This window comes from Triticum urartu, chromosome 7A, assembly GCF_056163025.1.
Source record: "Triticum urartu cultivar PI428250 chromosome 7A, HENAU_Tu73, whole genome shotgun sequence".
NCBI lineage: Eukaryota > Viridiplantae > Streptophyta > Magnoliopsida > Poales > Poaceae > Triticum > Triticum urartu.
In genome coordinates this window covers 413,232,408-413,249,490 of record NC_141879.1, presented here as the reverse complement: position 1 = coordinate 413,249,490, position 17,083 = coordinate 413,232,408, and the positions used below count along the sequence as shown (strand labels likewise).

The following is a 17,083-nucleotide window of genomic DNA, read 5'->3' as shown; positions in this document are numbered from 1 at the left end:
GTTGTTATAATAATGAACATGATGCTTCTATGTCCGTATTTTGTTTTTTATCGACACCTCTCTCTCTCTCTGTCTCTCTCTCTAAGCATGTGGACATGTTTTTCGATTTTGATTTTCGCTTGAGGACAAGCGGGGTCTAAGCTTGGGGGAGTTGATACGTCCATTTTGCATCATGTTTTATTACTGTTATTTATGATGTTTTTATCCATAATAATGCTTTTTGCAGTAATTCTAATGCCTTTTCTCTGATAATATGCAAGGTATACACAAAGAGGGAGAATTCCAGCAGCTGGAAATCTGGACCTGGAAAAGCTACGCCAGGCCACCTATTCTGCACAACTCCAAACAAGCTGAAACTTCGCGAAGATTTTTTATTAAATATATGATGAATATTGGAGCAAATAACTACCAGAGGGGGCCTACCAGGTGGGCACAACCCACGTGGGTGCGCTAGGGAGCCCAGGCGCGCCCTGGTGGGTTGTGCTCACCCAGGCCCACCTCTAGTCCCCATCTTCTCGTAAAGTCATTTTGACCTAGAAAAAATAGGGGAAGGACTTTCGGGATGGAGCGCCGCCGTCTCGAGGTGCAACTCGGGCAGGAGCACTTTTGCCCTCCAGCGGAGCGATTTCTCCGGGGGAACTTCCCTCTTGGAGGGGGAAATCATCGTCATCATCATCACCAACAACTCTCCCATCTTGGGGAGGGCAATATTCATAAACATCTTCAACAACACCATCTCATCTCAAACCCTAGTTCATCTCTTGTGTTCAATCTTGTTATCGGAACTATAGATTGGTGCTTGTGGGTGACTAGTAGTGTTGATTACATCTTGTAGTTGATTACTATATGGTTTATTTGGTGGAAGATTATATGTTCAAATCCAATATGCTATTTAATACCCATCTGATCTTGAGCATGATTATCATTTGTGAGTAGTTACTTTTGTTCTTGAGGTCACGGGAGAAATCATGTTGCAAGTAATCGTGTGAACTTGATATGTGTTCGATATTTTCATAGTATGTATGTTGTGATTCCCTTAGTGGTGTCATGTGAACGTCGACTACATGACACTTCACCATATTTGGGACTAAGGGAATGCATCATGGAGTAGCAATTAGATGATGGGTTGCGAGAGTGAGAGAAGCTTAAACCCCAGTTTATGCGCTATTCCGTAAGGGATCGATTGGATCCAAAAGTTTAATGCTATGGTTAGAATTTATTCTTAATACTTTTCTCGTAGTTGCGGATGCTTGCTGGAGGGTTAATCATAAGTAGGAGTTTTGTTCAAGTAAGAACAACACCTAAGCACCGGTCCATCCACATATCAAATTATCAAAGTAGCGAACACAAATCGAACCAACATGGTGAAAGTGACTAGATGAAAATCCCGTGTACCCTCAAGAACACTTTGCTTATCATAAGAGACCGTTTTGGCCTGTCCATTGCCTCAAAAGGTTGGGTTACCTTGCTACACTTTTCTTACTACTATCGTTACTTGCTCGTTACAAATTATCTTGTTATCAAACTACTCTGCTACTTACAATTTCAACAACTTGCAGACATTACCTTGCTAAAAACCACTTGTCATTTCCTTCTGCTCCTCGTTGGGTTCGACACTCTTACTTATCGAAAAGATCTACAATTGATCCCCTATACTTGTGGGTCCTCGATATGGTATAGTGTGCTACCATACTTAGATGCATGGTTATGGTTTTGACAAAACTCATGTACCCAGACTATGTGGGTATTCTCATACTCTCTGGGATAACTCCATCACTGAGGCTCTTCCGGTAGGGTATAACCTTTTCCTCAAACACGTGTCCTTTCATCCTGGTGGGTTCTTCTGAGACTGGGTCTTCTTAGCTGACCGGTCTGTCGCCAATGCTAAACAACTATCAAAACCTCATGGTGGTCAACAATTAATGGTTTCTCCTACAGAAAATGGGCCTGGGCTAAATCTCATCGTATAACTGATGATTGGTAAAAACTGCCTAGTACCAGGCTTTCTTAACATGCCATTCTAAGGTTTAAACAAGGTTTGATATCATCGTCTCTCCACGATGGGTAAGTCACTTAGATTTACCATTCCACATAGCAAGAGAGAATGATATGAGTAAGTCGGTATGGTGATCAATCCATTCCGCACCCGAATCATTACCTTGTACAAGGTTTAGTGAATCTCGCGTTTCTAGCACTCGGTCATTCTCACAACATTCAGAATTTCTCTTGTCCTCAAACTGGGTTCGGGTAATTCCATTATTTCTGCGAGCTGAACAAAACATCCATCGTTCTTCACAACTCTCGGATTTTTGCGTAACCTCCTAGCGAAACGTCTGCTGCTTAGTTCACAACTTCTTCCAAAATTGTTTCCTTCATTCAGAGAGTACTTGATCCTTATTAATTCTGGGGCCTGTGGGTTATGGCCCACATCAACTCTTGTACAATTTTTTAACTCGTCCTTGGAGTTACTCTTGTTCCACGTTCCAACATTACACCTCCTTTAAATCCAATAGTACTCCATTCCTTCATACCCTTGGGGTAACCAACAAAAATATAACTCAGAACTCCACTCTATGGAATAATCCTTTTTTTCTTTCCATTGGTCAAGTGTTCTCACAGGATACTACCACCATTAAGATGAAATTCACAAATTCATCCATAAACCATATTTCTCGTATCCTCGAAACTGGTCCAAAATCTTTGTTCATGGAGTAAAACTCATATAACACAACATATGAAATCATAACACATTAACTTTATTGATTCATGAATCCATTACAAACTATGAGGCTTCGATTACATAATTCAACTCATCAAACTTATGAAAATACTACTACTCTTATTATCCATATCAAAATCTCAACTACTCAGCTCCAACTTTCATCTGATCTAAACATTCCCTAGCAAAATGCCCTGCTTCCTTGCAGCGAAAACAAATGACTTCCGACATGTCTTGGGGCTTCTTTGTGATTATGTAGGCTCCTTGGATTTTTAGCTTCTTTTCTGGACATTTACCAGCATAATGACCTAAATCCTTGCACCTGTAACAAGTGATATGACTCAGGTCCTTCTCTATAGAAATTGAGTTGTTCTGGGGATGCCTTCGTTTTCTCTTCTTGGATTTCTCCGTACTGGTCAGAGCTTCTATTTCCTGAGGGTCAAACTTCACTTCTGCTATCAAGAAATCTCCCAGATACTCTTCTCTTTCCTTTGTGCAATACCGTGAAAAATGTCCTTCTTCTCCACATGAATAGCAGGCATGAGCGGAAAATTTGTTTGGGCCTTCTCCAGCAAGGTCTTCAATAACTTCCTGTATCACGGGTATCGGTGTCAAAACCGTCTGATCTTGAGTACGGGGCTCCGAACTGTGCATCTGATGATCGAAGGTAACAGGAGACAAAGGGGACACGATGTTTACCCAAGTTCGGGCCCTCCTAAAGGAGGTAAAATCCTACTTCCTGCTTGATTGACTTTGATGAGTATAGGGGTTACAAGAGTTGATATACCTCGAGATCATAATGGCTAAACCCTAGATGCCTAGCCTATATGAATTCTGATAGCCTCTATGGACTAAACCCTCTGGTTTATATAGACACCGGAGGGGCCTAATGTTGTACAGAGTCGGTTTACAAAAGAAGGAAACTATACATCCGAACGCCAATCGTGCCATCCATGCAAAGGAGAGTCCTATCCGTACACGGGGCAAGGTCTTCTACACTGTATCTTCACGGCCCACCAGTCCGACCCGTAACACACAGCCCGGACACCCAAGGACCCCTTAATCCAGAACTCCCTCAGTAGCCCCGGAACCAGTCTTCAATGACGATGTGTTCGGCGTGCAGATTGTCTTCGGCATTGCAAGGCGGGTTCCTCCTCCGAATACTTCAAAGCAATCTTCTGAATAAAAGAACTATATCCGGCTCCGTATCACAACCCTCAATCACGCAGGCAAGAATACTTAATCAAAATAAGTTCTACCAACTGACAACTTTTTCAGCGAAACGTCACGTCTGGCCTCTTTATCGAACTTTTTTGGCCTCCCGCTTCGCGTTTCGAGGCACGGCCTCCACTGAAACATCTTGTCAAAATAGGTATCATGTTCGCTTATTTGCGGGATCCTCATCAATACGGGTTTGGGTAATCCAATTGTGCCATTCACACGACCCCTTGGGAACAGGCGAGTTTTAAGGCTTGAGGGGGCACTTGATATTCACTACCTATATAAGTGGATAAAGATCCCTTCTTTTTACCCCATGCCTTCTTCCTTCCTCTGCTTTCCCATACTCGAGCTCCAGCGCCCAAGCTTCGATCTCTCCCACCGCCACCAACCTCTCCGACCATGTCCGGATCCGGATCACGGGGCAAGTGGGTGGCCTCCTCCATCACGAAAAAGGACGTCAAGGAGCTCCGGGAGGTGGGGTACCTGACTGCGGATGTCACACACAGGCTCCCTGCCAAAAAGCAAGTCATCCCCACTCTAGAGCCCGATGAAAGAATGGTGTTTATCCCCCACTTCCTCCGCAGACTAGGGTTTCCCCTCCACCCCTTTGTTCGTGGCCTCATGTTCTATTATGAGCTAGATTTCCATGATCTAGCCCCAAATTCTTTCCTCCACATATCGGCGTTTATCATTGTGTGTGAGGCGCTTCTCCGCATCCCCTCACACTTCGGCCTATGGCTCAAGGTCTTGAACTTGAAGCCGGAGGTGGTCGATGGGCAGCACATGGACTGCGGCGGCGCCATGGTGAGCAAGCTCCCCAACACTACCTGGCCCAAAGGAGCCTTCATGGAGATCGTCAAGGTATGGAAGCATGAGTGGTTCTACATCACCGAACCTCGCGGTGCCGGATGGGCGGCCACTCCTGAGTTCAGATCCGGAACCCCTATGAGGCTCATGTCGTGGACCAAGAAGGGTCTGGACTGGGGGTCGACCGACGAAGTGATGTTGCTGCGAAAGCGCATCAAGAATATGATAGGCAAGAACACTAGTCTCACTGACGTGATTCAGGTGAGGCTTTTCCGCCGGACCCTCCCCTGCCAGCGTCGGCCTCTCCATATGTGGGATTTCAATCCGGAAGGGCCGCAGACCCTACAGTGATTCTTTGGCACAACACACAAAGAGATCTGGAAGCCGCTCTTCAAGGCCCAGAAGACGTGGCTGAAGAAAATCGACGACATCGGCCTCGGCACCTGATGTCGGTTGAAGCTACGTCGGTATATCCCCAAATAGGAAGGAATGATGTAGCACAGCGGCGGTAGGTATTTCCCTCAGATACGGAACCAAGGTTATCGAACCAGTAGGCAAACCAAGAAACACAACGTAAACAGCCCCTGCACACAAATAACAAATACTCACAACCCGACGTGTTAAAGGGGTTGTCAATCCCTTTCAGGTAACAGTGCCAGAAATTGGTGTGTGGACGGGAGAAAGTTGTGATAGATTGAATAAATAGATCGCAAATAAAATAAAGTGTAGCAAAGTATTTTTTATTGGTTTAATAGATCTGAAAATAAATGCGAAGGAAAAGTATATCACAAAGGCAAATAATATGAGAAAGAGACCCGGGGGCCGTAGGTTTCACTAGTGGCTTCTCTCGAGAAAAATAGCAAATGGTGAGTGAACAAATTACTGTTGGGCAATTGATAGAACTTCAAATAATCATGACGATATCTAGGCAATGATCAATACATAGGCATCACGTCCAAGATTAGTAGACCAACTCCTGCCTTCATCTACTACTATTACTCCACACATCGACCGCTATCCAACATGCATCTAGTGTATCAAGTTCATGGAGAAACAGAGTAATGCAATAATAACAATGACATGATGTAGACAAGATCTATCTATATAGAGATAGACCCCATCATTTTATCCTTAGTAGCAACGATACATACGTGTTGGTTCCCCTTCTGTCACTGGGATCAAGCATCGTAAGATCGAACCCACTACAAAGCACCTCTTCCATTGCAAGATAAATAGATCAAGTTGGCCAAACAAAACCCAAATTATGGAGAAGAAATACGAGGCTATAAGCAATCATGCATATAAGAGATCAAAGAAACTCAAATAACTTTCATGGATATAAAAAGAAATAAGTGCTCATAAACTCAAAGTTCATCATATCCCAACAAACACACTGCAAAAAGAGTTAGATCATATGGATCTCCAAGAGACCATTGTATTGAGAATCAACGAGAGAGAGAGAGAGAGGGGGGGAGAGAGGAAGCCATCTAGCTACTAACTACGGACCCGAAGGTCTACAAAGAACTACTCACGCATCATCGGAGAGGCAGCAATGGAGGTGGTGAACCCCATCCGAGATGGTGTCTAGATTGGATCTGATGGTTCTGGACTCTGCGGCAGTTGGATCAATATTTCATGGACTCCCCTAGGGTTTCTAGAATATTGGGGTATTTATAGAGCAAATAGGTGGTCCGGGGGGCACCCGAGGTGGGCACAACCCACCAGGGCGCGCCTGGACCTCCTAGCGTGCCCTGGTGGGTTGTGCTCTCCTCAGAGCACCCCCAGGCGCAGCCAGGGCCCATTATGTTCCTTCTAGTCCCAAAAAATCTCCGTGAAGTTTCGTTGCGTTTGGACTCCGTTTGGTATTGATTTTCTGCCATGTAAAAAACATGGAAAAAATAGCAACTAGCACTTGGCACTATGTCAATAGGTTAGTACCAAAAAAATGATATTAAATGGCTATAAAATGATTATAAAACATGCAAGATTGATAATATAACAGCATGGAACAATCAAAAATTATATATACGTTGGAGACGTATCAGCATCCCCAAGCTTAACTCCTACTCGTCCTCGAGTAGGGAAGTGATAAAAACAGAATTTTTGATGTGGAATGCTGAGTAACATGTCATATCATATTCTTTCTTTATAGCATGGACATTTGGACTTTTATATTGTTCAAAGCAATAGTCTAGATTTGACATGATAATTTAAATACTCAAGCATATCAACAAGCAACCATGTCTTTCAAAATATCAATGCTAAAATAAGTTATCCCTAGCCCATCATGCTCAACCATTGATCCATTCATGAAACACACTCGCATATTAGCTACACCCAACACTCAAGTACGATCATATTGCCTCCTAGTTAGTGCTTTTATAACAGAAGATGGAGACTCAAATTCAAAATAAAAATTGCATACAGTAAAAGAAAGGCCCTTCGCAGAGGGAAGTAGGGATTTGTAGAGGTGTCAAAGCTCAAAGCGAAAAACTTAGAGATAAAAACATTTTGGGAGGTGTATCCATCCCACCAACGAAAACGACTTAGAGTTCCCAACACTTTCCATGCTAAATATATCATAGGCGGTTCCCAAATATAAAATAAAGTTTATTCCTTTTTCCACCATACTTTCACTTTCCATGGCTAACCGTATCCACGGGTGCCTTCCGTACCAACACTTTCCAAAGGAATTTATTATTTGACAACATAAAGTAAATTCGTTTTTTCATTTCGGGACTGGGCATCCCTTATACCTTTGCCTTACTCTCGTGCAATGACAAGTGAATAAACACTCATCGTGAGAATAACACATCTAGCATGGAAAATATCAGCCACCCCTCACCGCTCCGCGAGCGAAATGGACACACAAAAGAGAAGTTTATTTTGAAAATTAGAGATGGCACATGCAAATTTGCTTAGAATGGCAAAATAATATCGCATATAGGTAGATATAGTGGACTCATGTGGCACAACTGGTTTAAAAGATTTTGGATGCACAAGTAGAGATCATACTTAGTGCAAAATGAAGGCTAGCAAAAGATTGAGAAGCGACCAACCAAGAAACGGATAATCTCATAAGCAAGCATTAAGCATAATTAACACCGAATAATGCACCACAAGTAGGATATAATTTCATTGCATGAATATTGACTTTAGTGCTTGCATAGGGAATCACAAACCTTAACACCAATATTCTTACTAAAGCATAATTATTCATCAAGATGACTCACATATCACATCATCATATCTCAAAACTATTACTAAGAATCAAGTTTATTTTGTCCAATGATCTTCATGAAAGTTTTTATTATATCCTTCTTGAATATCTATCACTTCAGGACTAATTTTCATGTGTTCCTTTTCATAAGCTCAAACAAATATAAGTGAAGATCATGAGCATAATATTTCTTTCTTTCTCTCAAATTAATTTAAGTGAAGCAAGAGAGAATTTCTTGAAAATTTTACTAACTCTCAAATAAATCTAAGTGAAGCAAGAGAGCATTTCTTCAAAAATACTAAGCACACCATGATCAAAAAGATATAAGTGAAGCACTAGAGAAAGTCCATAGCTCACAAAAAGATTTAAGTGAAGCAAAGAGAGCAATTCTAACAAGTCATGAAATAATTTTGGCTCTCTCAAATAGGTGTGTCCAGCAAGGGGTCAAGACTTAAAACACAAAATAAAACAAGCAAAGACTCATATCATACAAGACGCTCCAATAAAAACACATAGTATGTGATGAATAAAAATATAGCTTCAAGTAAAATACCAATGCTCGTTAGAAGAAAGAGGGGATGCCACTCGGGGGCATCCCCAAGCTTAGTTGTTTGCTCATTTTTGGATAATAGCTTGGGATGCTAGGGCATCCCCAAGCTTAGTCTCTTCTACTCCTTATTCCTTCATCCATCGTAAGATAACCCAAAACTTGAAAACTTCAATCACACAAAACTCAATAAAACCATCGTGAGATCCGTTAGTATAAGAAAATAAATCACTACTATAAGTGATGTATCAGACCAATTCATATTTTGTTCTTGCATTATATCTACTGTATTCCAACTTTTCTATGGCAAAAACTCATCAAAGAAAACCATAGAGCCATCAAAACAAGCACACAACGCAAAGAAAATAGAATATGTCAAAACAAAATAGTCTGTAGCAATCTCACTATTTCGAATACTTCTGTAACTCCAAAAATTCTGAAAAGTTAGGACAACCTGAGCAATTTGTATATTGATCTACTGCAAGAGGAATGTGTATTTTATGACTCTCTGGTTAAAATGAGAATTATTTTTGTGAGCGCAAAAGTTTCTGGTTTTTCAGCAAGATCAAACAACTATCACCCAAGAGGATCCTAAAGGCTTTACTTGGCACAAACACTAATTAAAACATAAAAAACACAATCATAACAGTAGAATAATTGTGCTAACACTCAAGAACAGGAAGCAAAAAGGAAAAATAAATTTTATTCATTGGGTTGCCTCCCAACAAGCGCTATAGTTTTATGCCCTTAGCTAGGCATAAAGCAAGGATCTAAGTTTTGTCATCCTTGTTTAGAGATCCATAAGATACACTCATGATTGATTCATATGGTGGCCTAATTCTTGTTCTAGGAAAGTGTTCCATACCCTTCCTCAAAGGAAATTGGAACATAATATTGCCTTCTTTCATATCAATCATGGCACTAAGAGTGCGTAAAAATGGTCTACCTAGAATAATTGGACAAGACGGATTGCAATCAATATCAAGAACAATAAAATCTATGGGCACATAATTTCTATTTGCAAGAATAAGAACATCATTAATTCTTCCCATGGGATTTTTAATAGTGGAATACGCCAAGTGCAAATTCAAAAAACACGATTCAATATCGGTAAGACCAAGCACATCACATAAAGATTTCGGACCTGTAGAAACACTAGCACCCAAATCACACAAAGCAAAACAGTAATAATTTTTAATCTTGACTTTGATATTAGGTTCCCATTCATCATGCAATTTTCTAAGAATTGAAACTTCTAGTTCCATTTTTTCTTCAAAAGCTTTCATCATAGCATCAACAATATGTTTAGTAAAAGCTTTATTTTGTTCATAAGCATGGGGTGAATTTATCATGGATTGCAACAAAGAAATACAATCAATCTTAGAGCAACTATCATAATTAAAGTCTTTGTAATCCATAAGAGTGGGCACATCACTGGCTAAAGTTTGACCTCTTCAAACCCACTTTTATCAATTTTCTCAACAAGATTTTCACCCTCCGAAATATTGGGATGCCTTCTAGCTAAAGTTGACTCTTCACCAGTCCCTTTTCGTCAATCTTAACTTTACTAAACAAGGAATCAATAGAATAAACACCAATCATTTTAAGATGTTCATCACTTTTGCGAAAGTAATCACTAGAAAATGCTTTTTCTAAAAATTCTCTTTTAGATCTAAGCATAGCGGTTCTTTTCTTACTTTCATCGATAGAAACATAAAGAGCTTTAATTGATTCATCAACCTTAGGCACAAAAAATTTCATATTGAGATTTTCCACATCATGAGCAATTCTATCAATACTTCTAGACAAATCATCAATCTTACTCAGCTTTTCTTATATGGAAGTGTTGAAAACTTTTTGCGTATTGATAAATTCTTTAATATTATTCTCAAGATCAAAGGTGTTCCAATTATTATTATATGATTGATTTCCATAGGAATTACCATAATTATTAGAGGAATTACTAGGAAAAGGCCTAGGATTAAAATTACCTCCATAGGCATTGTTATTGAAATTATTTTGAGAGATAAAATTCACATCTATGGCATCACTATATTGTTCAATCAAATTAGACAAAGGCATATCATTAAAATCAATAGGATAACTTTTACTAGCAACCAATTTCATCAGAGCATCAACTTTTTCACTCAAAGAAGAAATTTCTTCAACCGAATTAACCTTTTTACTAGTAGGAGCTCTTTCGGTATGCCATTGCGAATAATTTGCCATGATATTATCAAGCAATTTGGTGGCTTCACACAAAGTAATTTCCATAAAAGTCCCACCCACGGCGGAATCTAAAAGATTACGAGAAACAAAATTCAACCATGCATAAAAAATTTGTATGATCATCCATAGATTTAACCCATGAGTTGGGTAATTCCTTAGCATCATTTTCATCCTTTCCCAAGATTGTGCAACATGCTCATGTTCAGGTTGCTTGAAATTAATGATCTGGGTTCTAAGGGAAATAATTTTTTCGGGCATAAAATACTTAGTGATAAAAGTATCTTTGCACTTATTCCAAGAATCAATACTATTGTGGGGCAAAGAAGATAACCAAATTTTTGCAGAATCACGCAAAGAGAACGGAAATAATTTCATCTTCACCACATCATTGTCCACATATTTTTTTCTTTTGCATATCACATAATTCCATGAAGGTATTAAGATGGGACGCGGCATCCTCATTAGGAGTACCGGAAAATTGATCTTTCATAACGAGATTCAGCAAAGCAGTATTAATATCACAAGACTCTGCACTAGCGGCGGGAGGAGCAATTGGAGTGCCGATAAAATCATTGTTATTGGTATTTGACAAATCACACAACTTGGTGTTCTCTTGAGTCATGATGACTACGCAACAAGATTGCACTCAAAAACAGATCCGACAAGAAAACGATGAACGAAAACGAGAGGCGAATAAAACGGCAAATTTTTGGGAAGTGGGGGAGAGGAAAACGAGAGGCAAATGGTAAATAATGTAAATTGCGAGGAGATGAGATTTGTGATTAGGAACCTGGTATATGTTGAAGATCCTTCCCGGCAACGGTGCCAGAAATTCCTTTTGATGTCACTTGAAGATTCGTCGGTATTTCCCCAAAGAGGAAGGGATGATGCAGCACAGCGGCGGTAGGTATTTCCCTCAGATATGAAACCAAGGTTATCGAACCAGTAGGAGAACCAAGCAACACAACGTAAACAGCCCCTGCACACAAATAACAAATACTCTTAACCCAACGAGTTAAAGGGGTTGTCCACCCCTTTCGGGTAACTGTAACACCCTCGATGCGGCTATATCTCCCATGTGTCGGAGCATGACTTAGAGGCATAACCGCATTGAAGGCAATGTCGCAAGAGAGGTAATCTTCACACAACCCATGTAATGAATAAGGAAAGGGATACATAGTTGGCTTACAATCGCCACTTCACACAATACCTGAATAAAGCATTACATTATCCAGATACAATCAAGGTCTGACTACGGAACCAAAATAAAAGAAGACTACCCCTAATGCTACAGATCCCCGATCGTCCCAACTGGGCTCCACTACTGATCAACTGAAACGAAACAACACAATGAACAAGATCTTCATCGAGCTCCTCCTTGAGCTTGGTTGCTTCACCTGCATGGTTTCATCGACACCTGCAACTGGTTTTGGAAGTAATCTGTGAGTCACGAGGACTCAGCAATCTCACACCCTCGTGATCAAGACTATTTAAGCTTATAGGTAAAGAAAAGCTATGAGGTGGAGCTGCAGCAAGCACTAGCATATATGGTGGCTAACTTACGCAAATGAGAGCGAGAAGAGAAGGCAAGCCACGGTCGAGAAACTATGATCAAGAAGTGATCCTAAAACAACCTACGTCAAGCATAACTCCAACACCGTGTTCACTTCCCGGACTCCGCCGAGAAGAGACCATCACGGCTACACACGCGGTTGATGCATTTTAATTAAGTTAAGCTTCAAGTTCTCTACAACCGGAGATTAACAAATTCCCATCTGCCCATAACCGCAGGCACGGCTTTTGAAAGTTCATAACCCTACAGGGGTGTCCCAACTTAGCCCATCACAAGCTCTCACGGTCAATGAAGGATATTCCTTCTCCCAAGACAATCCGATCAGACTCGGAATCCCGATTACAAGACATCTCGACAATGGTAAAACTAGACCAGCAAAGCCGCCCGATGCGCCGACAATCCCGATAGGAGCTGCACATATCTCGTTCTCAGGGCAGCACCGGATGAGACATCCTACGAGTAAAACCAACCCCCAAGTTTCCGCGAGGTGGCCCCGCAGTCTACTCAGTTCGGACCAATACTTAGAGAAGCACTGGCCCGGGGGGTTAAAATAAAGATGACCCTTGAGTCTGCAGAACCCAAGGGAAGGTGGTAGGTTGTTAGTGCAAATGGTAAAACCAAGGTTGGGCCTTGCTGGAGGAGTTTTATTCAAAGCAAACTGTCAAGGGGTTCCCATTATAACCCAACCGTGTAAGGAACACAAAATCAAGGAACATAACACCGGTATGACGCAAACTAGGGCGGCAAGAGTGGAAAAAAACACCAGGCATAAGGCCGAGCCTTCCACCCTTTACCAAGTTTATAGATGCATTAATTAAAATAAGAGATATTGTGATATCCCAACATATCCATGTTCCAACATGGAATAAACTCCAATCTTCACCTGCAACTAACAACGCTATAAGAGGGGCTGAGCAAAGCGGTAACATAGCCAAACAACGGTTTGCTAGGACAAGGTGGGTTAGAGGTTTGACATGGCAATATGGGAGGCATGATATAGCATGTGGTAGGTATCGTAGCATAGGCATAGCAAAAGAGCGAGCATCTAGCAAGCAAAGATAGAAGTGATTTCGAGGGTATGGTCATCTTGCCTGAGATCCCGCAAGGAAGAAGAACGAGTCCATGAAGAAGACAAACGGACGTAGATGAACGGATCCTCACAACTCCGGAACGAAACCGAAGCTAACACGAGAAGTAACCCGGAAAGAAGCAAACAACATAGTAAACAACCATCACATAATCATGGCATGATGCACAATCAAGTATGATGCATGTCCGGTTTAATGAAGCATGGCATGGCAAAATGCACAAACAATCCTACAAATTAAGTGGAGCTCAACATGCAACTCCGTTGCATATTGACGAAACACCACTTTCAAGTTATTTAGTTCGATCTCGTTTATGTACCCAACAATATTAAATGTTGTTCAACATGGCAAGAGGGTGAAGCAACGCAAAACTACCTATCTAGGCAAGGTTAAATGAGGCCGGAACAACAAACAACAAGTCCAGAAACTCCCCATGTGCATATTTTAAGGTTTGGTACTGTTCTACCCTAAGCCATATTTTAGAGTTGTTAAACATGCAAAGTAAAGCCATCATGTTAAACTAGACATTTTTCCACCCCATTTACATATAAAGTTTCTTAGGTTTGGAGCTACGGTTATTTAGTTATGAATTAAAGCATTTTAACATGGCATAGGAGCAAAATAATGCAAACATCATTTTAAACATTTCAAACATAGATGAAAGTTGGATATTATGAATCTAGACAAAATTCTAAACAAGATTCATATATAAATCATTTTAAACCGATGCACGGTTATTAAGTTATTATATGCATGAAGTACAAGGGTTTTTCTATAAAAACTGCAGATCCCTGGAAATTGGCTAAAATCGCATGGACAGGAAAAAAACACAGCCGGGCAGAAAACTGCTGGGCGCTGGGGCGTTCACCATGGGCTTGGCCCATCTGCAGAGGAGGCCAGCTTGGGGCGTTGGGCCTCACGCGACAAAGGGGAGCCGCTGGGCCGGAGCAGAGGTGGCCCAGGCGCGGGCGCTGGTGGATCAAGCTCGTTCGACGTGGTCAATAGGCGAAGGTGAGGCAGCCCAAGTGCGTGCGGTCGGTCGTGGGACTTGGCGCGGTCAATGCGGGCAGAGGCGGGACGAGGGGCTTGTCTCTGGTCGTCGTCCCCGCACACAGAAGCATGGGTGGCCGGCGAGAGGGCTTGGCGGCGCATCAGGTAAGCTGGGGACGCCGGGATCTGACGCAGGCCGGACCCATCTCGGCCAGATCGGGTCAAAAACAGGGCGCGGCAGCGCCGAGGTGCTGTGGACAAGGACCGGCATCGGGGATGATTTCCTGTGAAGAAAAATAGAGAGCGAGAGAGAGCTCAGATAGGAGAGACAGGGAGAAAAGCGGGGGCAACGAGATCGGGAGGCTCACCGGAGGTAGCATCAGTGACCGGTGAGGCAACACGGGGAGAAGGCGATGCAGGATTGCGAGCACGGGGCGGCTCGGCCTCGGGAACCAGAGGAGGCGCGAGCGAGGTCATGCTCAAGGTCGCGAGGAGATAGGAACCGCGCTCCTGCTCGAGGCCTTGACCGCGCGAGGCTGCAGGGATCTTCGGCTGGAGCAGGCGGCGCTCCATGGAGGTTGGGGATGGCTCGGTCAACGTCTTCGAGAACGAGCAGACGAGGCAGCGACGGGGATTGCGTGGCGGCAACGGTGGCTTGGCTCCGGCGAGAAGGAAAGCGCGGGGAGCGGGAAACGGCAAGGATCCCAGGAGGAGGTGGCGTAGCACAGCGATGGAGCTCGAGGCGGCCTTGGGTCTCTGCTCCCCGGTTCGAAGAAGAGGCAAGGCGCTGGTTGGATCTGGCAGGAGAGGAAAACGAGGAGGATTTGGATCAAGAGGGATGCAGGGATTGGTTCGGCGTGGAATCCGAGGAAGTGAGTGGCGGCGGTGGGATTGATCCCTGGGAATTAGGGATTTGGTCTAGGTTAGCCTAATATATATAATGAGTGGGTTTGGTTAGGGGCTATTCGGTCCATCCGATCGTAATCGGACAATCCCGGATAAATAGGTTAGGGGGCCCAATTAACAAAACGGAGATGTTTTGTAGATCTTTGGGGATTATCCGAATCCAACGGTAACGACTGCCCGGGCCGGGTCCGGGACAGCTTTCGGACGCACGCGAGGAGGGCCGCGGGCTGACGAGAGAGGTTAGGTTGGGCCTGGCGGTGAGTGGTGGTGGGCTGTGCAGAAAACCTCAGGCTAAGAGAAGAGAAGAGAGAGAGAGACCCGGCAGCGGTTTCCGGGGACCGAAAACGTCTGACGAAAAGACCGGCTATACTGCCGCTAACGGTTGGGCTATCAAACAAACTCCGAATGCGATGAAACTTGGCAGGCGACCTACTAACACTATAAAAACACCGCATGCCAACTTTCAACCCAATCCGAGAACATTTTCCGGCCACTTATAAAATAATATTTCGGACATGCTGCGGGCGCGTGCAAGTGTGGTTGAGCTCAGAACGGACAACGGAGAGAACGAGGAGACCGGGACGGATGCAAGTTTTCGAAAACATGCAGATGCAATGCGGATGATGACATGGCAAGATGCAACACGCAAGCGAATGACATAGCAACAACGGCGAATAACTGGAAGACACCTGGCGCAACGGTCTCGGGGCGTTACAGTAACGGTGCCAGAAATTGGTGCGTGGACGGGAGAAAGTTGTAATAGATCGAATAGATAGCAAATAAAATAAAGTGCAGCAAATTATTTTTGTATTTTTGGTTTAATAGACCTGAAAATAAATGCAAAGGAATATTATATCGCAAAGGCAAATAATATGATAAAGAAACCTGGGGGCCGTAGGTTTCACTTGTGGCTTCTCTCGAGAAAAATAGCAAATGGTGGGTGAACAAATTACTGTTGGGAAATTGATAGAACCTCAAATAATCATGAAGATATCCAGGCAATGATCATTACATAGGCATCATGTCCAAGATTAGTAGACCAACTCCTGCCTACATCTACTACTATTACTCCACACATCGACCCTATCCAACATGCATCTAGTGTATTAAGTTCATGGAGAAACGGAGTAATGCAATAAGAACGATGGCATGATGTAGACAAGATCTATCTATGTAGAGATAGACCCCATCGTTTTATCCTTAGTAGCAACGATACATACGTGCCAGTTCCCCTTCTGTCACTGGGATCAAGCACCATAAGATCGAACCCACTACAAAGCACCTCTTCCCATTGCAAGATAAATAGATCAAGTTGGCCAAACAAAACCCAAATATCAGAGAATAAATACGATGCTATAAGCAATCATGCATATAAGAGATCAAAGAAACTCAAATAACTTTCATGGATATAAAAAGATATAACTGACCATAAACTCAAAATTCATCAGATCCCAACAAACACACCGCAAAAAGAGTTACATCATATGGATCTCCAAGAGACCATTGTATTGAGAATCAGCAAGAGAGAGAGAGAGGAAGACATCTAGCTACTAACTACGCACCGGAAGGTCTACAAAGAACTACTCACGCATCATCGAAGAGGCACCAATGGAGGTGGTGAACCCCATCCGAGATGGTGTCTAGATTGGATCTGGTGGTTCTGGACTCTGCGGTGGCTGGATCAATATTTCATCGACTCCCCTAGGGTTCCTAGAATATTGGGGTATTTATAGAGCAAAGAGGCGGTCTGGGGGCACCTGAGGTGGGCACAACCCATCAGGGC

The 17,083-nt window shown here is 42.7% G+C and overlaps 1 protein-coding gene across 1 annotated transcript; it reads right to left on the bottom strand.

Annotated features, from left to right (window-relative positions):
- Positions 1-13,473: 13,473 nt before the first annotated feature.
- On the bottom strand, positions 13,474-14,967 carry LOC147959779 (uncharacterized). Its single transcript, XM_087535835.1, has 3 exons — positions 14,763-14,967; positions 14,273-14,645; positions 13,474-13,498 (listed from the first exon to the last, which is right to left on the bottom strand). The coding sequence occupies exons 1-3, from the start codon at positions 14,965-14,967 to the stop codon at positions 13,474-13,476; spliced, it is 603 nt and encodes a 200-aa protein (XP_087391961.1).
- Positions 14,968-17,083: the final 2,116 nt, after the last annotated feature.

Coding starts and splice junctions, on each gene's coding strand:
- LOC147959779 (XM_087535835.1), bottom strand. CDS start 14,967: ATGGAGCGCCGCCTGCTCCAGCCGAAGATCCCTGCAGCCTCGCGCGGT. Junction 14,646..14,762: donor GGTCACTGATGCTACCTCCG/GTGAGCCTCCCG, acceptor CCTTGTCCACAG/CACCTCGGCGCTGCCGCGCC. Junction 13,499..14,272: donor GCAGATGGGCCAAGCCCATG/GTGAACGCCCCA, acceptor TTCTCGTGTTAG/CTTCGGTTTCGTTCCGGAGT.